This window comes from Physeter macrocephalus, chromosome 2, assembly GCF_002837175.3.
Source record: "Physeter macrocephalus isolate SW-GA chromosome 2, ASM283717v5, whole genome shotgun sequence".
Taxonomy (NCBI): Eukaryota; Metazoa; Chordata; class Mammalia; order Artiodactyla; family Physeteridae; genus Physeter; species Physeter macrocephalus.
Window position 1 is genome coordinate 62857656 of NC_041215.1, and position 26743 is coordinate 62884398.

Consider the following 26743-nt stretch of genomic DNA (forward strand, 5'->3'; position numbering starts at 1 on the left):
TTTTGCGGTACGCGGGCCTCTCACTGTTGTGGCCTCTCCCGTTGCGGAGCACAGGCTCCGGACGCGCAGGCTCAGCGGCCATCGCTCACGGGCCCAGCAGCTCAGCGGCATGTGGGATCTTCCTGGACCGGGGCACGAACCCGTGTCCCCTGCATCGGCAGGCGGACTCTCAACCACTGCGCCACCAGGGAAGCCCTAAGGCAGGGATTTTTGTTATGTTTGTTCTCAGTTGTATGTTTAGTGCCTGGCATATGTTAAATGATTAGTAAGTAATTATTGAATGAAAGAATGAATGCAAGCCTTAATCATCCAACATTGCTAAATAAATAGGATATTAAGGTAGTGCCAAGTTTAGTGCAGAAGGTTTTTTTTTTTTCCCCCCTGCACCTATTGAAGAAAAACCATAAAATAATACAAATTTAAAGTTAAAATAGATCTGGACATTTTCAAAGATGCTTCATTTATAGGTGGAGTGAAGATCAGCAAATTCAAATGATTTGCCTGAAGTCAGAAAGCAAGTTAGTGGTATAGATGGAATTACAAGGCGAGTCTCCTTAATCTCTCCTTCTAGAATACCCACTGGTGATTTTGTTTTTTAATATGGTATTTCAAGAATTAAAAGAATATAGAGGTTTTTGGTGTGTGTGTACCTTTTTTGGGGGGGTGGCAGTTTTAGCAAGAATATTGAGTAGAACCCTTGATCTTCTCCTGTGCATGCTATTTCAATTTTAGACGGTCAGATGCTAGGGTATTAGCTGTGTAATGTTGGTACACAGTGTCTCATGCACAGTGACTAGACTTGTTTATAGTCTAATACTTGAAAGCTTTCCACTTAGGGTGTGTGCCCGTCCTTTTAAAGAAGAAAAGAAAAATCTAAAAAGGAGAGGCTTGGAGAGGTTGCCTCATTCAAGTGGGGACAATAAGATCTTATGACCAAGACTGTTTTAGCCAAGATGACTGAGATGGAAATACAGTTTTGTTTATTACTTTTGCATAGGTGAAGACCTACTATCTTTTCTTCTCCTTTTTGAGGGGCCAGGGGATGGAGCATTTACAAACTTTATGATATGTATGATATGTATGTATGATATGTATTCCATACTTTTGAAAGAAATTTTTGTTAGAAATATGAATTACTGCAGTCTATCTCTCCTGTTGTCTGATTCTTACTTCCTTAAGGGTGAGACATTTTTAGGGAGTGTCATCACTAAGCTAAATAATATAAAATATTATTTTGTTGTAGTACATCTTGGATTTTCTTTGCATCTATGCTTTTTGTGTGTAATTTGACCCTTTGTTGATAGCTAGATTTATACATGCAATGGATTATAAGATATGTAGGGGAGTGAATTTTAAATGCAAATTTCAGCAGGCTATAGGGGAGAAGTGGTTACAGGATGTAAAAAGTGGTTAGCTTTATTTCCTGGGGATCTTCTCCAGCTCAAGGAAGCAGAATAAATGGTTTCCCCACCCCATATACTTTTTGGTCTCTGTTATAACTCCCAACGATGTCTTATGCATTAATAGAGCTGTAATAGAGCTGTAATTAAATTTAGAACTTTTAAATTTACAATGTAAGTAAATTAAATTAACTGAAATTATTGTGCTATAACTAATTATCATAAAAATTATATCATAGTTTTTTATGAGCTCAAATTTCATAAACTATCTTCAACAAGTATTTCCTAAAATGCATTTTTAATGACATATATAATGCAATTGCTACTGGAACTTTTGAAAGAATTGGTACATTTTCCTCGTATTTGGTGATAAAAATAATGAATAAAGCTGAGTTAACGCAATTGGCATCAGCATTTTGAAGTAAAAAAAAAAAAGCCAGTTTTTCAAAGTTTTGTTTGTGCTTATAACATTCTAAGGCAGATTCTCAAAACTTCTACATCTGTGCTATTCAAAAAAAAGAGATTTTGGAAAAATGATCTTAAGTTTCTTTAAGATTTTTTTGAGCCTTAAAAAAATCCCTATATTTAGTAGATAGTTTTTCCTAATTCATAATGCCCTATTTCTTAAAAATATATGATATTGGATAACAACAATCAGATCTCTGATTAAGATCCAGGCAAATAGAAGCTTAATTATCTTAAGCACTTCCTTTTCTGAACATGCTAAATTAATTGAAATTTTCTTAGGGTATATTTCTTTTGACTAAAGTTCATTATCATCTATATGTGTTAAAAACCTTTTCATTTGATTCACAGTGCCTGCGCACTATTTTATAGCACCTAAACCCTTTTTATATGATGAAGTAGATGTGTTTTTGTTTTGTTTTGTTTTGTTTTGCGATACGCAGCCCTCTCACTGCTGTGGCCTCCCCCGCTGCGGAGCACAGGCTCCGGACGCGCAGGCTCAGCGGCCTTGGCCCACGGGATCATCCCGGACCGGGGCACGAAGCCGTGTCCCCTGCATCGGCAGGCGGACTCTCAACCACTGCACCACCAGGGAAGCCCCAGATGTTTTCTTATGGAACATTTTAGGGTGTGTAGTCAACAGCCATGATTGTTATGACTTTATAAGGGTTTGTTATGTTTATAATAAATCCGGAGGAGAGGCTTGATATATTTTAGGGTAAAGGCAGATATTTTGAGCTCTGTTATTTGATTTGCATTTTATTCTATAACAAAGTAAAGGGTTTTTTCTTGTCTTAATTACTGAAGTAGACTCTATAACAGAATGTAAAATCTAAAAAAAAGGGGGTTTATGCTGCTAGAAGAATGTGAACCATTTTCCTAACCCAACAATAGGGTTAGTAAAGGGGCAGAAAGATTGCAAGAAGCGCCGGACTGGGACTTCCCTGGTGGCGCAGTGGTTAAGAATCCGCCTGCCAATGCAGGGGACATGGGTTCAATCCCTGGTCCCGGAAGATATCACATGCCGCGGATCAACTAAACCTGTGTGCCACAACTACTGAGCCTGTGCTATAGAGCCCGCGAGCCACAACTACTGAGCCTGTGTGCCGCAACTACTGAAGCCCGCGTGCCTAGAGCCCGTGCTCTGCAACAAGAGAAGCCCGCGCACCACAACTAAGAGTGGCCTCCGCTCGCCGCAACTAGAGAAAGCAAAGAAGACCCAACGCAGCCAAAAAAAAAAAAAGAAAAAAGAATCACAGGATTAGTGTGGTCTGTTTGCCTAAAGAATTATTTTTGTGTGTGATTCACTGGTAACATTTCTTATTCTTCAAGACAGAATTAAAGCTTTTTTCATTGTCTGCTGTATTCTTTTCAAGTGAGGCATTTCTTATTAGTTGATACATAAATGCAAGTTTATTATTTCATAGTTGACATGCTATCCACTCAATTCCTTAACCTGACTTGTGTCTTTATAAGGGGTGGGCATTTTGGGGAAGGAATGCTCCAGAATTTCTCTTATAAGGGGCATTTTATTTTATGCCTCTCAGGATTACCTTAAATTACATATATGGTAAACAAAGAAGGCAGACATATATTTTTATGGAAAATCACTGATAGGATTTTACAACTTTAAACAAAAACCCATTAACATATCTAAGATGATAGAGAATATTTATTAATTTCAGTTTTAAAATGATTTTAAAATGGAAAACAAGTTCACCTGCATGAACTAATTATAGTTCTTCATGATTTTTAATAGCAATTCTATGGAGAGCAAATACAGTGGAAATCATTCCATTATGAATTAAACTATGATCATTTGCATTTAATGAATATAAATCTATTATTAGCTGAGATGGGCTTCATTGATTTCTTGTAATTCTAGAGTGAACCTTATGAAAATAAGAGAAAAGGGTCAAATCTGTGACTTAATAGTATTGGTATGCATTTTAGAAATGGCAGAAAACATAAATACATAATATGGAAGTTGCCTTGGAAACCCTATTTATTTTTTTAAAATTGAGTCTTACATAATAAATGACAGAGTGTGAGCATGTATCCTCTTGTTCTTCTGGGGCCTTCTTCCCTTTTGATATGTTTTCATTTTAGAGGACTTTGTGAAGTAAATGCTTTAATTGGTTGTGGCATTGCATATTAAATTAAAAAAAACAAAAATTACACCAAAAGAATTCATGTGATAATGTTTGAGTTGAATTTTTATAAACAGAGACTTCTAACTGGATCATTTTAAATGGTTGACTTTATTTTCTCCTCTTTTTTGGGGGGGGGGTGCCTTTTGCTTACATTTCTATTTTTTTTTTTTTTTTTGCGGTACGCGGGCCTCTCACTGTTGTGGCCTCTCCCGTTGGCGGAGCACAGGCTCCGGACGCGCAGGCCCAGCGGCCATGGCTCACGGGCCAGCCGCTCGGCGGCATGTGGGATCTTCCCGGACCGGGGCACGAACCCGCGTCCCCTGCATTGGCAGACGGACGCTCAACCACTGCACCACGAAGGAAGCCTTTGCTTATATTTCTTAAAGTCTAATTTGAACCTCTGAAACCAGCGCAGCCCTTTTCTGTGCCAACTCCTTCTGTCAAGCTTCCAGGCGCCTGCTGTCCTTTGAGCCTGAGGGATGGTCCTGGGCTAACCTCTGTCTCAGTCATCTGTAGCTGTGAGTTGTGTTTGTTCTAAAATGATATAATTGACCTAAAGGTGCCCCAGAGTGACTAGGAGGAATCAGTTCCAAAGTACCTTCTGGCTTGAAGCTATGTGGACCAATACAAATATAGTGTTTGTTTTCTTTCATTTTCTCTTTGTTGCCGGATTCTGTTTCTCTTTTGTCTTTTTTTAAATACTCTCCAGTCATTGAGATTTTTTTTTTCCATCTTTTGGGTTGGACCCTTCTGGCAAGGGATTTCCTGGGGAAATTGATTGGAAATGGAACCTGCCCTTCCCTAAAGCAGTCTGGCTTTTGGATAGGGTGTGAAAGACAGGGACCAAGCTAGGGTTTGGATGCTGTGCCAGCCATCCAGACGTTGCCTGAGCTTCCTCATCAGCCACAGGCCAAAATTTTGGACATCCAGAGTCTGAGGACTCTTTACATTTATAAGTTTTGTGCTGACTTTTACATGGTTCTTTCATTTATCTTGTTTTTCAGGAGAATACTTTTCTCAATGATTTCAGAAAAATCTTTTTGTTTGTCCTTTGATATCCTTGTTCAGTGTATGTATTTTTTTACAACTGTAGGCTGTAAATTGTTATCATTGTTATTATGGTGTTTGTGGTTTAGGGAAAAAAAATATATATATGTATGTATATGTATATATATATATATATGCACACAATAGAGGAAGGCCTAGGGAAGGTGAAGACACTTTTAGGTGTCTCCTGTTTTTTCAGGATTTGATACATTCACTATTTCCATTGGGATAATCTTTGGTGGATAACCATTAGGTCCATTTTCTATCGGGACTTGGTCTAAATCCTTTTCAAAAATGTTTAAAGCAACTGAAAAAAGAATGATTCAATTTCAGTTTATGGACTAGGGCTCCTCTCTGTTTGCAGAGAACAGGCTGATGGGCCTCTGATGTTGACTGTTTTGTTCATTTATGTCTGACAGCTTTCAAAAAGCATGCTTGAGGGCTCACTCTGTGTTTCTGTAGGGATCACATGCTGCTGTGTAAGATGTATGTGTGCAGAAGTTCCTCTCTGCTTGGCTGGGGAGGATGCGTTTGTAGACAGAGCGCTAATCATTCTCCCCTCTATAAAGCCAACCTTGGGGAAAGAGGCAGTAGTACATGGTGTGCTTTGATTGGTACTTGTTTGTGTAAGCACTTTATCAGGCTTAGGCTTGGTGTGCCTAAACTGTGATGTTCTTTCTTATAGGAAAGTATGCATAACATTTGCTATCACATCAACTGGAAGAATAAAGGGTTTGCTTTGTTGAAACATGCCTAGTTCAAAGCACCCCCAAAACCTTGACTTGTATAGTTAAAACTACTTGGGTGGGAAGGTGCTTTTGCGTTCACTCCCTGTTCTTCCATTTTGCTGTGAACTTGCTGTCAAGTTCCATGACTTTCTGGGTAGGACTTCCTCTGATGAGGCCCTGCACCCTTATTTAGTAAGATTCATGCAACTTTCTCTCTTAAGTCACTGAATTTGTGTGCAGGTGGATCTTGAGGCCTAGCACTGACTTGTGCCATCTGTGGGTTTGACGGAGTGTCATGACTCAAAATAGATGAGGGGGAGGCTTTCCATGCACAGCCACAGGGAGGGTGGCTGCACAACTGAAGTGTAAGGAGCATCTTCCTACCTTTGGACCTGCATCTGCTTAGGTAAAGGGCTGAGTGAAGTAGCACATGCTACATCTAGGTTACATTATGGGAGTTCTATTTTATGTTTTAAATGCCTTGTTCATCTTGGGTTCTCAGTGTAGGTGATCAGAGGGGCATGGAATACCTTTATATCTTGCTAGAGAACACATGTTCCAGGGACAAGGCTTGTGGTTGAAGTGACTCTTCTGAAAATGATCTTTGAGCTATCCTCCTCCCTCCCCAGCACCCACACTGATAATTCTTGTGAGGGATGGAAAGAAATATGTTTGCATCTGTGCTGGCATAAGACTCAAAACCCTGAGAAGTCTCAATTTTTCTTAAATTAATGGAGAGCATGGAGGTTAAAATGGAAATAGCTGTTTCTATGCAAGAGATCAGAGGATAGGAGAGTTTTTGTAGAAGTGAAGGGATCCTTCCACAGACGAGTGATAAATCTATTTGGATAGATTTTTATTTATGCTGAATTAAGAAAGAAGCTAGGACTGCAAGACAGGGAGAGGAGTATGAGGACTCTATTTTGAGAATTCCGGGGCCAGGAAGTGTGCTTTTGTTCTGGAATAAATTTGCTTGTGAGTAGTTGCCAAGGGGAACCCCAGCTGCTTCCAGTGGGTGGTTATTTCTTGTTTTTAATTCTCAAGTGTGTGGTTAAGTCATCTAAATACACGATTTAGCTGTTAGAGTAGCCTTACCAATGAGCAGGAGGAAGGCAGAAGTGGTGAGCACTCAGGCACTATTTAAGATAGAGTCTGAGCGTTGTCTTCATTGTCGAAGTCACTCTATCTATAATGAGAGTCCTAAAAGGACAGCCAAGAATCCTGTGGAGCCAGATAAGTTGCAGGGTTAGCTAGAAGCGTGGGTCAGCAAACTTTGAGAAGGGGCAAGTCCAGTTTTTGTTTTGCTGGCAATAAGTACATTTTATTGTGAGCAGGTATATCTGTCAGTTTTAGGCAGAAAATTCCTCACACCATAGCTTTAGCTATGACGACTCTTCTAAGTTTAAGACCCTCCTATCTGTATGTTTGCTGTTTTCTCTCTGTAGGTGTTCTGTCAAGATCTTACATACTTTTTGCTTCCAAATGAACTCCTCTTCTCCCTTAAACTTGCTTCTCTTTCTGATTCTTAATGTTGTAATGTTGGGGCAAATCCCCAGTTACCCAGGCTAAAGCCCCTTATGACCTTCAGTCTCTTCCTGTTTCCTTCTGTAATCACTGGTCAGATTCTGTAATGGTCTCTAATAGAGTGCTGTCATTAGAGATTTCTGCAAAGCATCAATGTCTGCCTTAGTACTTTTCAGTGTTGTCCTAAACCAGGCTTTCTTCTCATGTGGGGACTATTTTATTGCCTTCCAGTTGGTCCCTCAGTCTTCATCATAAGCTTCAACACCAAAATCTACTTGAACATTCTTCATAAGTCATGAGATGAAGCAGCTTGCTTCCTTCATCTGGAATCTCAGCTCTCATGGCCAACAGAATATCATAGAAAAATATCTTATTTCACATGTACAGAATGTTCTTATCTCTTGCCCTGGACTTCTTTTTAAACCTTATTTTCAAGTGAACGTCATCTCCAGTCAAACCAGATAACAACTTGCAGGCCTCCTGAACATTACCATGATGTTCCTCTTTCTCCTCCAAATCTTTCTCAATCCAGACCTGCCCGTACTCACTCCCCTCCAGATCCTTTTTTCTTCAAGAGACTTTTCAAGTAGCCTGTCTTCTGAAACCTTCTTTAATTCTTTTAGTGAGAATTAATCTCTTTTCACTGCAATGATATAGTACCTTGCTTTCTTTTCTCTCAGAATATGTATGTGTATATATGTTTGTGTGTATGGTTTTTTTTTTCTATTTTGTTTGTCATTACTGTGCATTTAGAGCATACAGGATGAGCCGAAGCATAAATTCACTGTGCCATCTTGACTGGATAGTCACTGATTTTTTTTTTTTCAATTTGATATTGACATGGTTTAGCAAATAGTGTAATTTAACAGCCTGCTTCATTTATAAACCCTTCCAGCCCTTCCACTCATTTTGAGGGAACCCAAGTCACAGAAATTCAGGTGGAGTATAATCACTGTCCATTTAGTGATTCCTTTCTTTCTTTGAGGGCATGATAACTCAGTGCTTGAGTTAGAATAGAACAAAGGAGAAATAGCATCTTAGTTTTATTCTGCGCTATATCTTCTGGTTGATGAAAATGGTATCAGATAGTGCTTTACCGTGATTCCCTATCTCCACTTTGAGCTATTCCTTTCTTTTGGCTGTAATTTAAATGTGTTTTTTTTTTTCTTCCAGGTTTATTGAGATAAAATTGACACATAACATTGTATTAGTTTAAGACAAAACATAATGATTATATAACATTATAATGATTATATAATGATTATATAACATAAAACATAATGATTATATAACATATATAACATTATATATATGTATATATATATATATAATGAAATGATTATCATAGTAAGTTTAGTTAACATCCATCACCTCACATAGTTACGATTTCTTTTCCTTGTGATGAGCACTTTGAAGATTTCTTCTCTTAGCAACTTTGAAATATGCAATTCAGTATTGTTAACTAGTCACTATGCTGTACATTACTTCCCCAGAACTTATTTATCTTATAACTGAAAGTTTGTACATTCTGACCACCTTCACCCATTTCTCTCACCTCCCACCCCCTGTCTCTGGCAACCACCAATTTCTTCTCTGTTTCTGTGAGTTGGGTTTTTTTAGATTCTACATGTAAGATCATACTGTATTTGTCTTTCCCTGTGTGTCTTATTTCACTTAGCATAATGCCCTCAAGTTTCATCCATATTATTGCAAATAGCAGGGTTTCCTTCTTTTTTCATGGTTGAATAATATTCCTCTCTGTGTGTGTTTCTGTGTGTGGTGTGTGTGTGTGTGTGTGTGTGTGTGTATCTCATTTTCTTTATCCATTCATCCATTGATGGACACTCTAGATTGTTTCCATGTCTTGGCTATTACAAATAATGCTGGAATGAACATGGGGTACAGATAGTTCCTTGAGATAGTGATCTTATTTCTTTTGTATATACACCCGGAAGTGGAATTGCTGGATTATATGGTGGTTTTATTTTTAATTTTTTGAGGAACCTCCATACTGTTTTCACGTAGTGGCTACATTAATTACATCCCCATCAACAGTGCAAAAGGGTTCCCTTTTCTTTGCATCCTTGCCAACACTTACCTCATTTTGTGTGTGTGTGTGTGTGAAGTGGTATCTCATTGTGATTTTGATGTGCATTTCCCTGATGATTATTGATGTTGAGCACCTTTTCATGTACCTATTGGCTATTTGTATGTCTTCTTTTGAAAATTGTCTACTTAGTCATTCTGCCTGTTTTTAAATTGAATTTTTTTTTGCTATTGAGTTGTATGAGTTCTTTATATATTTTGGATATTAACCCTTTATTAAATATATGATTTGCAAATATTTTATTCCATTCATTAGGTTACCTTTTCATTTTGTTAATGGTTTTCTTTGCTGTACAGAAACTTTTTAGTTTGATGTAGTCCCACTCATTTTTTTTTTTTTTTTGCTTTTGTTTTCTTTGCTTTTAGTATCAAATTAAAAAAAAATCATCGCCAAGACCAATGTTAAGGAGCTTACCCTCTATGCTTTATTCTAGGAGTTTTATGGTTTCAGGTCTTAACATTTAAGTCTTTAATCCATTTTAAGTTGATTTTTTTGTATGGTGTAAGAAAGTGGTCTAGTTTCATTCTTCTGCATGTGGCTGGTCCAGTTTTCTCATCACTGTTTATTGAAGAGACTGTCATTTTTCCAGTGTATATTGTTGGCTCCTTTGTTGAAAATTAATTGACCATGTATGCATGGGTTTATTTCTGTGCTCTCTATTCTGTTCTATTTATCTATGTATCTGTGTTTATGGCAGTATCATATTGTTTTAATTATGATAGCTTTGTAATATAGTTTGAAGTCAGGAATTGAGATGCCTCCAGCTTTGTTCTTCTTTCTCAAGATTGCTTTGGCTATTCAGGGTCTTCTGTCTATCAGAGTATTAATAACATTCAGTGTAGCACAACTAGTTATAAGACAGTTATAAGACAGACTTTGATATTTAATCCTCCAAATTGATTGCAAACCCCTTGAGAGCAGTTGATAAACTCACAGATATATTTAGTTGACTAACTTTGTTTAAGGTTTTGTTTAGTTGCCTGGTGTTCTCCTTGCAAGAATTAGAGGGCTGGCATTGGTCTGTGCAAATGCAGGAGCCAGTCCTGAGTCAGTGTATGTGTGATTTATTCACAGGCTATTTAACATAGACATCAGGCTATTATAACTAAGCTAATTTTATTTTTAGGTGATTTTTCTACCTCCGGTTTTCTTTTCTACCTCTGGTTTTCTCTTCTACCTCTGACTTTCTCATACTTTTAGTTGCAAAAGGTAAAGATTTATTGACATTTTTATTCCCAGTCTTTGCTAACTTCCTGGTTGCAGCTTTTATGTAGAAGGAAGCAATCTTTTCCTCTTTGTCATCATTGTGAAAACTTTTTTCCTTATAATGGAATGTAAGTGGGTATAAGTAGTTCACAGCACATAGTTTAACATTAGTCTGGTTTTACATTTCTTTCTGTCAACATTAAAACAAGGTTTTTACATTATCTGGCAGAAGGTTACTAGCAGATATTTTGTCTGAGTCTTCCTTATTGCCTTAGAGAAACCTAATGCCTAGGGACTGTACACTTTGGGTGACTACTTGTGAATAGGGTTTTCTTTTGGGAGTAATAGCAAAATATGGTGTGGCTCTTGGGGAGAGGTTGGCTTTTCAGAGCAAAGGCAGGGCAGAACCACCTAGTGATTAGGAGCAAAGACTAAGCTGTGGCTTTGTCACTTACTAGGGAATGACCTAGGACAAATCCCCTACTCTCTTTGAACTGCAAGTGCCTCTTTTATGAAATTAGGATGTTGTGAGGGTGATATGAGCTGATATATATAAAGAATTAAAAGCATGGTACCCATTACCTAGCAAATAACTCAATAAATGGCAACTATTGTCATTATAACATTAATGATGATGATGATCATCATCATCTTGGGAGAGTCAGGTGAAGTCGACTGATTCTGTGCTTTTGTAAGAGTGATTTATTCGTTACAACCAGCTAGATTATCTTGTGGATAAATTTGATCACAGTAGAAATAATAATATTTAAGCGTAGGTTATTTTATGAAAATACTGAAAAAAGAAACTTTATTATAGCCAATATTATCAATAACTCTGAAAAATAATATGTCAATGCAGTTCTTCCATAGTATTTGTGACTCATTGAGAAAATTCATGACGATATCCTCCTTAGCAAGTTTTGGTTTCAGGAAAATCAAATTGAGGCAATATAATAAGGTGAGCAGGGAATGTAGGGAACTACACAATTGGAAAAACTAGCTCCAAACTTAACTGGCTGAATGAACACCTCTGCTGAGACACTTTATGACTGTGTTGTATAACATCCCTCAGTTAGCTATATTGATGTGTGGTGTCCTTTGTGAGTTCATCAATGACATTATCAACAAGACAGAAGCAATGATACTGAGCTAAAGTCAACCACCTACAAAACTCACATCCAAGGGACTGCCAGGCCGCTATCTATATGGGGTGGGCACAGGCATTGTTTAGGTAAATAGAACTAGGTCTCTATTCTCTGTCTCTAATTGTCAGGGAAGCCCAGTTAGCCAGGGGATAGCATGCTATCGCCAGGCTGCTAGGGTTTCTGTTGTGCGATAGGCACACATATGAACATTTATAGCAGTACTAGGAATGTTGATGCTGAGCTATGACAAAGGGGTGCCTTCCAAGTTGGCTCAATTGTGGTTTTCACCATCAAAACAATCGTGGACGTTAGGTTTTTCTTAGGGTTGACTGAATGATGAATGGAAGTCCCAGCCAACATACACCAACTCTTTTGCATAACTTGGGAGAGAGGGGATGGTTGATGCAGAGAAGGGATGGGAACGAAGAGACCTCCAGCAGTAAAGAACGTACGCATGTGACATATTTTTCTGGTGAGAATCTTAAAAATAAAGATGAGTCTTAGAATTTAGGAGTTTGTCACAAAAGAATGAGATCAGAAGAAAAATAAAATTTTAAGAAATGCCAGCTTTTATTTTAGTATATAATTTATAGTATTCCAAAATGGATTTTCTGTAGAGTCATAGTGACCAACTGCACTTGAAATTCTTTGATTTAGGATAGTTATGCTAATAGATTCTATTCAGTCAGCACGAACTCAAACTTTTTTTTTAATATATAAATTTATTTATTTATTTATTTATTTTTGGCTGTGTTGGGTCTGCATTGCTGCACGTGGGCTTCCTCTAGTTATGGCGACTGGGGACTACGTTTTGTTGCCGTGCGTGGCTTCTCACTGCGGTGGCTTCTCTTGTTGCAGAGCATGGGCTCTAGGCGTGTGGGCTTCAGTAGTTGCGGCACATGGGCTCAGTAGTTGTGGCTCGCAGGCCCTATAGCGCAGGCTCAGTAGTTGTGGCGCACGGGCTGAGTTGCTCCGCGGTATGTGGGATCTTCCCAGACCAGGGATCGAACCCATGTCCCTTGCATTGACAGGTGGATTCTTAACCACTGTGCAACCAGGGAAGTCCCTGAACTCAAACATTTTAACTATATCGTAATTTACGTTGAGATAGTATATGTTTTTTACTATCCTAGGTTAAAATTGATTTCATATTAAATAATTTGAGTTGTGAGATATCTGTAAAGCATAAGTTATGTTGTCCAGACAGGTCAGAACTCCACCCATTCAGGAAAGTCGGGTAGTGGCTTCCCTGTAACACGTGGGTGTGCCAGCTGCTTTTGTAAGTGAAAGACTTAGGCAGGTCAAATTGCTAAATAGCAACTCTAAGTTAGAATTGTTTTTAGGTGATCACAGAGTGTTATCGTTTTTCTGTTTTTTTTTTTTTTTAGCAGAATAAAAGGGAGTAAGATGTTTTTCGTTGGAATTTTTATTTTTTATTTTATTTATTTATTTATTTATTTTGGCTTCTGAAAAAGTTAGACTATTTAAGTCCTCAAAAAAAATTTAAGAAATTCCATCAATCCAATAGTGGAATTTTTTTTTTTTTTAAACAAGTGAGAAGAAAGAAAGTCAAGAGCTAACACAGTACAAGACTTTATTTAGAAATATACAGTGAGCACGAAGGAGTGCTTGATCTGGAGGGTTTCCCCTTGAAATTTTGGTGCCATGCAACTCTGGCTAGAAGAAACCTTTTTTTTTTTTTTTTTAAGTTCCCTTAATGAAAGGAATTATAGCAGTGTTATGTCTGTCATTTTGCAGAAGGATCATGGCATGGTTTTCTTTTACTTTTTATCTGTAAAGTGTAGACTCTTCCAGGGATAGAAATGTAAATGTGTTGGCTTTTGGTTTTAGTGAGAGCTTTATTCGGAAGGGGAAAACTCAGGAAGGGAGTTGTACCAGAGTGGAATTCAACACTTGCCAAAGAACCCAAAGCAGGCATGAGGTTCATTGTCCTGTTGAGTGACAGAAGACTTCCACCAGTTCTTTTTGTGGAGGGGATTAGTGGTTGAACAAATTTGCAAGTACAGCATGCAGTTTTGTCAGGTACACATTTCTTTTCACAGCTCTCTTGACTTTATACTATGTAGATAACCTCAGTTGTCTCTGAATTTTTCTCTCTTTAATTCCTATTGGATGTTCATTAAATAAAGTCAGTTTCCTAGGTTTTTTTGTGTATTGTTTTTGAATTGTGGTATACAAATTGGTATGTTAACAAATTCCTTATTGTGTGTTTTCTTTTCTAGTTTAACATAATTTCATAATCTAGGCAGTCTCTTTTTGTTATTGGATTATTATGTGATAAAAATCCCAAATAACTTTTTTGTTTCTTTTTTTGTCTCTGTAGGCTAAGAAATGGCATTTCAAAAGGCAGTGAAAGGGACTATTCTTGTTGGAGGAGGTGCTCTTGCAACTGTTCTAGGCCTTTCTCAGTTTGCTCATTACAGAAGGAAGCAAGTAAGTAACTGTTCATGTATTGATTATAATATGAAACAAATCTGTTAAAGAACTGTGTATGGGGTGTGTGTAGGCTAATGGTATTGTTTAGAAATTACTGTATCAGCTTGATCTGAAAGACACTAATTTAGAATACTGCCTTAATGATCCTTGAGAACTGTGTATATCTCATTTTTTAAAAAGTAAATTTCTTTTTCAGAAAGCATTATATTATTTAGCCTCTGTTTTGGCTCTTTGGTTTTAAAAGACTGCTTCATTTCCGAGTGCCAGGGTTTATTCATTTATACTTTCCTTGTCTAATTCATCCAAATGTCTGGATACCTTCTATTTTCCTGCCAAGAGTTTGTCTTATTAGAAGGCAGGCAGCTGAGAAAGGAAATGGAAAAGAAAGAGCCTATACAAAAGGCTCAACTCAGAATCTTGGGTTTATTTCTGAAAGGTTTACTTACTTATGTAGTATTATTACTTTATATTGGGTAAAATTTTTAGTGGGAGAAAGCTATGAAAATCAGATTGGTATGAAGTTTCCAAATAATTTAAAATGTTCAGTTTATTTTCATTTTGTTTTTTTTCCCCTTTGCACTACAACCATGCCTTCCCATAGTTCAAATTGATGCCAGGAAATAACTTTGGTGAATGGTTTTGTTCTTTGCAGGCTTGAAATACTAACCTCAGTAGTTAGTATTAATCGCCTGTTCCCCCTTCCCTATGTCATTAGGGCATTTTGTGATACCAGTTGGTTGGTGCATTCCCGATTCAAAGACAGAGGTGAAGGAATTTGGGAAGCTATTTGTAGCTGGGCTATCTATGAACTACTCACATCCTACATTTTTGTGAGAACCTTTAAGCCCTGCCTGGGCTGTCCTGTACATGTTGTTTCTGTTTCTTTGTGCTACATGGTGGTGGAGCCAGCCACATTGCTTGGAGTCCCATGTCCTGAATGGGAAATACCACTTTAAAAACACATATTAAGAAGAATCAATTTGCTGGCTTATAAATAAAAAAGAAGCTAATTTCTAGTGCTACCTCCTAAAGATGGACGATATTGAATAGGTTGTGCTGGGTTTTTTCATTCTTAACTGTGAGCACATTACTCTTTAAGGTTTCCCTAGGTATACATGTTGCAGGTATTACTGACTTGCTATTGAAGCGCATTCTCACCTGCTGAACATGCTTGATGCACTATTTCTTTTAAAATGTTTCCTTGGTTCCTTAAAAGTAAGTGTGAAAAGATGTTGTTTTTGCTCAGGCTATTTTAGAAGTGCAGTTCTGTTTGGGACATGGACTTTAGCAGATTAGATTACTTCTGCCATCTTTTACCAGTGGTATCTGAAACGATATTGGAAAATGCCAGTGCCAAAGGTCACGATGTCTAGTATGGTAAGTTGTTGCTAAATTTGTACATGGTTTGTGTCTGTTAACAATAGTGAGCATGTTCTATTTCCGAGTTTATAACTTAACTTTGTACCTAGGGGATACTGTTCAGAAACATATTTTGTTGTCGTTGTCATTTGACTTCTCTTCTACTTCACAGAATAGAATAAGCAGTTGATACTGCCTCCAGTCCATCAAGTTAGGGGTTAATTTTAGTCAGTAAAATCGAGCAAAACAAGGGTCTATTGATTCCTGGGACATTTTGTCATTTTCTCCTTCCTAAGTTAGACATCGTGACCACCCTACTAGCCAAACGAAACAGATACCAGCAGTTTCAAGTCATTTATAATTTTAATCTGACAAGTTCTTTTGAGAAAAATCACCATAGGCATATTCAATCAATGAGTTGCATAAGACATATGCCCAAGTGTGTGTATTCTTTTTGTAGTGATTCCTGTCCCTTTAAGCCACTGCTGTGAGCATATTTTGGGTAACAGTTTTGGATGTAACCATAGGGATTGGCAAAAAAAGAGAGGGGTGTGTGAGGGGGGAGAGGAGACCAACTCAGTTGAGCCACTGACATAAAATGACCACAGGCCTCAGCTGTCCTCTCTCAGAGAATATCTGCCAATCAGAGCCATTCTAGGGGAGAAAATTTTCCTGACTTCAATAGTCAAGAAAAAAACTGCCCCTTGACACCCATTATTTGGCTACATTTTATAGAAGCTGTGACCTTAAATGTGACTAGGCATGCTCTATTTTTCTAGAGAGGAATGCTTAAAGTATTGGCTTGTGTTTTTATCTTTTTTCCAGTTTTATGAAATGATTCCAACCGATAAACTGTTCTCCTTTAAGAATAAGTTGGTTTTGAAAGCCCAAGGTACTGATGGCTGAGAAAACTGTCTGCTGACTTTTAAGCTTAGGCACATTTTGCTGGCATTCCTGCACTCGAAGCTCGGCATCCCCTGGCCCCTAGCTTGTGCTCATTTGGTATTCCTGATGCAAAGCTTCCTTCCTAAAATACAGGCAGAGGTCGTATTCCAAATACAAACGGATTGATTGTAAAAGTTGGTCAGTTGTTTCAGCACCTTTGGTGACGGGATAGTGCTGTAAGCGGTTAGCTGCCAGCTCAGCTCACAAAACCCTTTTAAATTAGCTTGTATTTGCAAGGAAACTAATAAAAGGAAAACTATTGTATATACTTTTTTGATTAATTAAACGGAAAACACAATGAAATCCACTAAGATGTGGTTCACTTACCTTTTACTCAGTTGCTTGAATAAAAGCTACTGTAGGTGGGGAAATAGAGACATTTGTGAAGACTGGCATTTCTTGTGGGCAGGTTGGAGGTTAGAGGTGATAGCAAAGATTTTTTTGTTCCACTTTACTTCATGGTGTGGCTTTTCTTCATGCAAGCATACTATTAACATTTATGTTACGTTTTTCAGTGGTGAAGAGTCTCCACTGTTGACCCAAGTGAGGCCTAGAGATTTTTTTTCTTTTGAGATAAATAAGGTCAGATTTAGAAAGGATGGAGATCATGGCCTAAGGAGAGAGCTGTTATTGTTGTTGTTATTATATTTTGGATCTGGGCAACCTTAATCTTCAATTCCAGCGAGGAAGCTGATGGGGGAAAGATGAATGGAACGTTGGCCTCTTTTGACTGTGTCCACCTGCAGGGAAGGAGGTTTGTGACCAAAAATGGCATCCACACTCCAGGCCCCCCCCAGTGATACATGTAGGGTTTTTCTGAGTAGTCTTGGAGAGGCTTCCTATTCATTCCATTTTCCCTCTCTTTTTATTTCCTCACCCACACGTAGGTGACTAAGTTTGCACAAAGCCTTCTTGATTTTTCCTTTCCCCAGACCAGCCATATGCCAAGGAACAGGAGGCTGTGTAGTGGGATATAAACTTCCCAGCACATCTTAAATCTCACCAGGGATATAGCAAGCAAACACCCCTGCAGTGGTGTGCAGATTTTCAAGAGTAAGGTATTTGTCATTCACTGTTTAGTATAGGTCTGTTTAATAATAAACTTTTCATTGGAAGGGACCTAGAAGACATCCAGTCTTCCTCTCGGGACAGTTTGCTTTTCTCGGGTTTCCTTACTATCTAGTGAAAAGGAAGTGTTACTTCATGGGACAGCTTCCTTTTCTAATTCCAAGCTGGTGGGAGAATGGAGTTTAAATTAGGAGAGAGGGCCCTGGGTAGCTTCGGAGGCGGTAAACCTTAGCAAGGAACAGTGGTGGAGAGGGTTCCAGTCAGGGCTGCAGGAGGGTTCCTCATGGGGGTGGGAAGGATGGGGACAAAACTAGGGTAGGATTGCAAACTTTTAACTGAGGGCTGCCTCGGGCTTTTGTCTTTTCATTAGACACTGAAGGCCTTTTTTTGGAAACTTCAAAAAATTTTAAACTCCACTTTTCTTTCATACCTTCTAGGTCCTAGCTGGAAACTGGTGTAACAGTGTGGGCTTCTTTTTAACCCCAGAGGTGTGGTTGATGTAACAAAGATCTCTTTAGGTCTGAGGGTGACCCTCTCATGTACCACGTGCTCAGAGTGTTCCTTCCATTACCCACTCTGGAGGTGTGGTGGGCTTTGTGAGCCAGCTCTGAGGTGAAGCCTGAGAACCACAGAGCGTTTTCTCAAAGCCCAGATGTGAATGTTTTTTTCTTCTTTTCCGCACCATGCATAGGCAGGGAGTCTCTTTTCAGTGTGAGGAGTGATATTATTAGAATCAAGGAAATGAGAGATTCTCATTGATGTTCTGTTCATCAGCAACGTAACGGAAAGGACCAGAACACGATCTTTGGCGCGTCTTTGCAGGCTGTCTGCATCTGACACCCAGCTCTGCTTCTGAACAGCTGAGTGACTAGGGGCAATTTTCTGAAATTCTCTAGGCCTCATATTTCCTCCATCTGCAAGATGAGGAGAACAGTGGTACTTCCCTCATAGGACTGTTGATGAGCAGTAAAGCCCGGGAGAATTCCTGGAATATAGTAAACTTGCCAAAAGTGTTAGTTATTCCCAGGTGATATGAATATAAAGTGTGAATAACTATATGAATATATAGTGAGCACGAAAGTTGCTCCCATCTTTGGAGACCCTTGGGTTCAGGGATACCGTGTTAAGACTTTGAGGTTTAGTAGCAAATGTCCTGTCCTTCATCTGAGCTTGTAGGAGAATGGCTACAAACGGTCACACAAACACCCTTCTGTTTTCTCTTCTACTTGATTCCTGATCTGAAGATGAGCCAATAACAAGGTAGACAACCCCAATTATTGGCTTAAACTTTCTTCCTGTTGTAAGTAACAAATTCCTTGAAGTTCCCACTGTGGGGTTTTTTTTTTTTCTACTTAAGCTTATATAATTTATGGCAGACTTGATTTATACGGTGATATGCTCCTAAAAAGTTATGTGAATATAGTCTTTTTGATAAATTCATGAATATATAGTACAACACTATTTGTTGTAATTCTATGGTGAAACAATTTAGAAAGCTCTGTTTTTTTGGGGGGGCGTGTAAACCTGGTTTTTGAGGGTAAATCAGAATTTAGCTTGAAGGGGAATACAATTAAACTTATTCTTTCCTAAAGCCAATCATGTAGTAATATTTGTTAACGACAGGATCTTCATGCTTTGCAAAATAGCCTCTCACTTTGTAAGAGACAGCCTATATACTTTGAGTGGATTACTAAAGGCTATAGTTTACTTTGTTATGCATGGTAATTAAGGGAACATGAAAAACACGATAGTGGTGATGTTAGTGAGTTGACAGTATTAGGTGAGTTGAATTATGGGTAAACCTATATACCACCTTTGTGAGGAAAAATACTTATGAGAGGCAAAGTGATGCATGAAAGTTAAAATCCATAGGAATTTTGAGAACAATGTTTTACTCTCAGTCTCTCCCTCTCAATACATTATTTGTAAGAGATCCTAGTAAACAAGGGTCTTTTGATTGGTAGTACCAATGACCCAAAATTCAAAAGATAGGATTGGTGCAGCAGCAAAAAAAATGGAATGATTACATCTAGTCAAAGTAAGATCTACTTTGGGGGTTATTTTAATGGATCCTCAAATGAAAAGATATTTAACTCCCTGAATGTGTCTGTAAACAAGTGTGGCCGGGTTTTGGTGAGCTTGTTACTGTGCACAGGTTATGAAAGTTTCCGGAACTCTAGTTTCTTTATAAGGTAAGGATACTGTCACTTTACTCCCAGGCTTTTCGCCCCTGCCAAGCACTAACCAGTTCAGAATATACAAGATAATGATCACAGCACCTGACACGTTAGCAGGTCTTTAGTATCTATTATACCTCTTTCTTTTCCCTGATATAGGATATAAAAAATTTGAAATAGACCTAGCCTTGTTTGGCGTAATAAGAAAGATACAACACCAGGTTTCTCTAAATAGCTGAGCTTTTGATTGGCATAATGCTGCTTACATTAACTGCTGGCCAGAGAAACTGGTAGAGGTTAGAGAAACCTTAAGTTAAGATGAATATCAATCAAAGAGAAATCAAAATTATAAGCACAACCAATCAAAATCATAAGCACACTAAATACTAGTGAGGATGTGGAGCGACAGGAACCCTCATTCATTGTTGGTGGGAATGCACAATGGCACAGCCACTTTGGAACGCCATAGTTGGGTGGTTTCTTACAAAACTAAACATATTCTCACCATATGATCCAGCAGTCACACCTATTGATATTTACCCAAAGAAGCTGAAAACTTATGTCCACACAAAAACCTGCACATGGATGTTTGTAGCAGCTTTATTCGTAATTGCCAAAACTTGGAATCAATCAAAATGGCCTTCAGTAGGCGAATGAATAAATAAACTGTGGTCCATCCACACAATGGAACATTATTCAGCACTAAAAAGAAATGAGCCATCAAGCCATGAGGAGACATGGAGGAACCTTAATGCGTATTACTCAGTGAAAGAAGCCAATCTGAAAGGGCTACACACTGTATGAATCCAACCATATGACATTTCCAGAAAGGGTAAAACGTTGGAGACAGTAAAAAGATCAGTGGTTGCCAGGGATGTGTGCAGGGAGATGAATAGGCAGATCACAGAGGATTTTTAGGGCAATGAAAATACTTCGTGTGATACTGTGGTGATGGATACATGTCATTATACATTGTCCAAAACCATAGAATGTCTAACATCAAGAGTGAACCCTTAAGTAAACTATTGACTTTGGTTGATTATGATGTATCAATGTAGGTTCATCTTTGGTAGCAAATGTGCCACTCTGGTGAGTGATGTTGATAATGGGGGAGGCTGTGAGTATGTGGGGCAGGAGGTATATGGGAAATCTCTGGAAAGTCCTCTCAATTTTTTTTTGTAAAACTAAAAGTGCTTTAAATTTTTTTTTAAGTTATACTTAAAATGATAAGCATAGCATCTAGGACAAGATGTCAACTGAGAAAATTTCAATTGTAAAAAGTCTACTTAAGTATCACTTTTCAATAGTATCTTTGATTGAATATAACTATTTATTTTTTGAATGCACTTAGTATCTTTAAGAATTTAACCTCAGTTTTAAGCATTCTTCTGGCTCCAAAGCTAAAGAGTATCTGTGGGTTTGAAATCAGTAGAAATCTTCCTGAGCACTAATGTAGCTGAAATTATCACGTGACACGTTGGCTTTCTGCTTACCAGATTGCTTTTAACTTTGTGAGGCAGTTATGGCTACCAGACTTGTTTGTTCTGAGTAAACAGTCTTACATCTCCAGAGGCATTTTTCATAGGTTCATAAACAGCCATTTCCCTTAAAAAAATCTTATAAAAGTGCTGTAACAGGAACTGTTCTCAAACAGTCTTCATTTTTGCTGATTTTAATGTTTAGGTGGGAACTGTAGTGTTAGAGACCACATGAAGAATGTATATTTAGGAGGAGAAAGGACTAGTGGTTGAATAATAGGCTTCAAGGTTCATCTGCCTGCTTAGAGAGCTGTCAGCATCAGCATTACGTCAAACATGAGGGAAGAAATGTCTCTGCACCATGGTTTGCTGGGGCTTGCATTTGATTATCTGTCCTTTTGGAGCTTTATCTCTATGGATTTATTTTTCTATATATGGTGGGGTCTAACCCATCAGAGGAAGATTCTGGACTGTATACAAAGTATGGGAATTGCAAATCTTGGGTTGTAATGCTAACTATATCTCATATTTGTGTATTAAGTGTAGTAAGCTAATTGGTGTAATAAGCAGCTCCCAAAGCTCAGTGGCTTATAATGAAGGTTTCTTTCTTACTCACATTACACTTCAGTGTGGATAGGTGGGGAATTGTTTCTTGTAGTTATTCACGGACCTGTGTCCCTTTATTCTAGTGGCTTCTCCATGTTTTACAGCTTTTTGACCCACTGGATCATTTCTAGCCAACTGTAAGGGAGGGTGGGAAGTGTAATCCAGCAGTGTTCTCTGGAAGAAGAGAAAAAGTTTTAAGCATCCAGCCATTAAATCTGTGTCCTGACTTTAATTTCTAATCAGTTTGACAAATAAGCTGCATTTTTTTGATGACAGTTTTATTGTTAGAGTTTATGCCAAAGACTGTATAATTCATTTTCTTCTCTTGTTTAGAACCCTGTGCCTAGATTCCTGGAAGAATTGTTTTTCTCCTAAAAACACAGCTAAATATGTTGGGGCAGTGTCTGATATCTAAAGCTTGATGAGGATTCTGAACACGTTGGCGAGTTGAAACTAACACATAAGGCGAGTTGAAACTAACTCTATATGGTTAACCGTTTCTCAGAGGCTTGTTTCATGAAAGTACTGAAATTATGCAGACAGAGCTGGAAATGTTCTTTGAAGTGCATCCTATCATTTTCCTTATAATTTTGGTTTTTATTTAACACTTAGCTCCCAAAGTGGGGCCATGGCAATATCTTTGAGTTATAACTCACATCAGGCCTTCGAGGAGTTTGTGATGCTATTTTATTGCTGGCATACAAAATCCGCGAGGTTAACTGTACTGCGATAGGTCACACAGTGAGTCAACGACTGAGCTATGATTAGCGTTGACAGCTGGTGAGCTTGTAGGCTGTTGCTAACTGAGCAACATTGACATTCATTTTGATTTGACTTTGCATTTCACTTTCAACTATTTATCCATTTGAAGGCCTCCTTAAGAAACTTTTTAGGGATATTGTGGGACTGAGGAAACTTTCTAGAAATGCTTTGGGAAAAGTCTACTAGCTTCCCTCTCCAGCTTAATAGTTACATTGTGTTAAGGCTAGGTAGGCCCCCTTTTGGTAGAGTTTGCAAATTAAGAAAATAGATGCTTTAAGATGTTAGGCAATGTTAGGCAAAATAATTTTACATGCTTTATTTCAAAATTTGTGATTTTTCAACAAAGAAGTTCTGAGATCCAATTATATGCTTGTGAGCATAAACTAGAAAAATTATAAATGTGTATATATTTGATGAAATAATTCACAGAGAAATGGAAAACGTGCATCACAAATTATACCCCAAACTATTTTTAACTTAAAATTAAAATTCAGCCAAGGGCCATCTGGATTGTGAAACTTGGAAATGGTCCTTTGGCTCATTGGGTCAGCATTTTATTCACCTGAGAGGGATGGGGGTGTGGAAAGTGAGTCCCATTTCAGTTCTGTATCCATTTCCAAATGTATGTGTTAGGGAGGTTTTTAAGGAGAAGTGCTATTTCATGGAACCCTGGGTGTCACTGCCCGGTGTGTCTGGCCGTGGGCAAAGCAGGTTCCCTCAGACTTCTGATTCCACTGGCTGCCATCAGCTGTTCCCCCTGCATTGCTGGTGCCTGCAAGGCAGGTGGATCTAGAGCCCTAGGTAACCCACACATACAGGGAAAGATAACCAAGCAGAGCTGAGAACATGGGATTTGGAGTCAAACCAGGGATCAGATTCTGCTTCTCTCAGTCACTTGCCCAAAAAATAACAAAACTCAGTTTCCTCACTGGTCAAAGGATGACTCCCTTCTGTGTCATGGTAACACCCAAGGGACTTGACTTGTTAGTGTGTGGGCTAGCAGCAGCTCTTCTTCCCTCTCTGCACTCCCTGCTCTCAGGCTCCCTCTCCAGATCCTTTCATTCTCAGCTCACTATTGGAATTGAAGGCAATATCAAGTTCAGACACCTCCAAACACATATTCTATGTCTTTAAAATACTTATTTGAAAACTGGTAAAACGTATCCCTCAAACCTCAGATCATGTAGTTATGTGATTTTTTTTGCGGTACGCGGGCCTCTCACTGTTGGGGCCTCTCCCTTTGCGGAGCACAGGCTCCGGACGCGCAGGCTCAGCGGCCATGGCTCACGGGCCCAGCCGCTCCGCGGCATGTGGGATGTGGGATCTTCCCGGACCGGGGCACGAACCCGCGTCCCCTGCATCGGCAGGCGGATTCTCAACCACTGCGCCACCAGGGAAGCCCCAGTTATGTGATTTTTATTTGAAGTAGATTCAGACAAAGCCAAAGGGTTTTCCCTATTTTTCAGCTATAAATAAGTTTTATAATTTAATGATTTGGCTATGTTGTGGTTGGTATTAAAAGAGCTTCTTTGCGATTTCTTAAAGGAATCACAACTACTTAAAGGCGCGATAGCACCTTCAAGGTGAGCTAGAGCTCTTTTCTCAGCCACCCTAGAAAGATGGACTTGTCTTATTTTCTCTTGTCTGGTCCGCAGTGGAGATGACGGTCCACCCATTGGCCAGTCTTCCTACTGAGTAATCATGAATCTTTCACCCAGTATGTTTATATAGAGAAATGCTGCTTACTGTCCTGTAAGTATAAGAAGAAACACCATTGTTTAGAATCAAAGTGATTCAGGAGGTGAAACGTCATTAAAACATCTTAGGATTCATTCTAAGGAGATGCTTATTGCATTTCCTTTCCAGGAATATGGAAATACAGTATTTTTCAGTGACAACAAAACATGAAGCAATTCCCCTTAAATCTAATGATTCCATTATCAATATATATGATTCAATCACATAATGAGAGAAAGAGAGAGAGAGAGAGTGATAGTTGCAGTAAGAAGTGATTTGCATGAAACCCTACTTTATTCTCCAATTATTACTCTACATGATTACAGGACAACCTGGTTGTTAATTGCATGTGGTCTTTAAGTATGCACTTCTTTCAGAAATAGACACTAATTATTAGATCTTGTTTTCGGTCTCACCTGAAGTTGCAAATGTCTAGGATATATATTTTTTTAAATTTGCAAGTCTAATGGTGTACAGACATAGTAAAACTGATCTCATTCTGAATCCCATTTTGTTCTCTGGGATGTAAACTCTCAAAGATTATGAACTCGGCTTTCAATTCTGTATAGGTGTTATCTGTGCCAGTCTCTTGACAAAAGCCATATGTTTGCTCTCAGAATGCTGGAGGAATTTTATGTTTTTTAAATGTAGAGGAACCTTTGCTTACAAGTTAAAAAAAAACCCACCTACTTCCCCACAGCTCACGATAATTAAATATAATCAGAAATAACAACATCAAAGTAATATTAAATATTAGGTATTCTCCTAATTCTACCAAGATAAGAATTTTTTGTTTTGGATCTGTGCTTGGACTTGTGCTAGGCACAAGGCAGTTTGCTTTGTGTCTTGGGCTCTCCTTTCTTCCGACGTCAGTGGCAGAATTAGGTAATAGATCCTGAATCTGATAGTGCTGGACTTGCCCTGTCTTTAGGCCAGGCTTAGCAAACTTATATGCCTGCAGGGGCCAGGCTGGGATGATGAAAGTGTGAAGTCAGTGAGTGAGAATCCTGGGCTAACAAGGGTGCACAGCCCTGCCTAAGGGCAGCAGCTGCTGTTCAGTTTCAGCAGATTGATCTCAGATAGAAATCTTAATTTTTATGTGAAATATAGCAATTTATGTTATTTATTTATATTATTTTTAAGTTGAAGTATAGTTAACTCACAATGTTATAGTAGTTCCAGGTGTACAACACAGTGATTTGATATTTTTATAGACTATGCGCCAAAGTTAGTATAGTATTAATGACTACATTCCCTGTGGTGTACATTACATCCCTGTGACTTATTTATTTTATAACTGGTAGTTTGTACCTCTTAATTCCCTTTACCTATTTCTCCCATCCTCCCACCCTCTCCCCTCTGGTGACCTGGGTATTTACCTGAAGAAAATAAAAACACTAATTCAATAAGATGCATGCACCCCAGTGTTCATTGCTGTGTTATTTACAATAGGCAAATATGGAAGCAACCTGTGTCCACTGACAGATGAATAGATAAAGAAGATGTGGTATATATATATGCAATGAATATTAGCCATAAAAAAAGAGTGAAATCTTCCCATTTGTGACAACATGGATAGACCTGGAGGGTATTATGCTAATTGAAATTAGTCAGAAAAAGACAAATACTGTATATTTTTAGTTATATGTGAAATCTGAAAAACATGAACAAATGTTACAAAACAGAAATAGACTCACAGATATGGAGAATAATTTTTAACTATTGGATGTGTAACTCACGTTTTTAAGAAAGTAGTATGCTGACCAATTCACTACAATGATTTCTGGTTTTAGCACATGCTGTGCCTACTTCCTTTCCTGGCATTTTCACCCAGCTAATGCCTATTAGTCTTTCTTCTTTCTTGACCTGATTTAGCTGTGGTTTCCAGGAAAGCTTCTCAGGTCTGGGTCATGCCTCCCATGGCTCTTATAGCTTCTTCTCTATCTTTAATCCACCTGTTAAGCAATATTATAATTTCCTCTTTATCTGTTTTGTCCTCCAGTCTGTAGAATCCTTGAGGGCCTCCACTGGATGTGGAAGTGCAGTGGTGCGTGAGGTGTCTTCTTAGGTGACTTAGGGCATGTTGCCTTTCCAAGGCTTCTCCCAGAATCTCTGGGTCAGTCCAGATTCCTGTGTAATCAACTGCCTTGATTAATTTGTCTGCGAAGTTTGATTAGCAGGTCTGGGAAGATTTGGAGCACAAACGCCCCCTTTCTTTTTTTTTTTTTTTTTTTTTTTTTGTGCTACGCGGGCGGGCCTCTCACTGCTGTGGCCTCTCCCTCTGCGGAGCACAGGCTCTGGACGCGCAGGCTCAGCGGCCATGGCTCACGGGCCCAGCCGCTCCGTGGCATGTGGGATCTTCCCGGACCGGGGCACGAA

At 38.6% G+C, this 26743-nt stretch overlaps 1 protein-coding gene across 5 annotated transcripts in view; it reads left to right on the forward strand.

Annotated features, from left to right (window-relative positions):
• The window catches only part of GPD2 (glycerol-3-phosphate dehydrogenase 2), a 134998-nt gene that overhangs the window by 20333 nt on the left and 87922 nt on the right, over window positions 1-26743 (forward strand). For all 5 annotated transcript variants that reach the window (XM_007123705.3, XM_028478171.2, XM_028478167.2 and 2 more), the window contains exon 2: window positions 14120-14229. In XM_007123705.3, the coding sequence (XP_007123767.1) occupies window positions 14128-14229 (102 nt within the window). In that variant the 5' untranslated portion in view covers window positions 14120-14127. The remainder of the gene's footprint in view (window positions 1-14119; window positions 14230-26743) is intronic.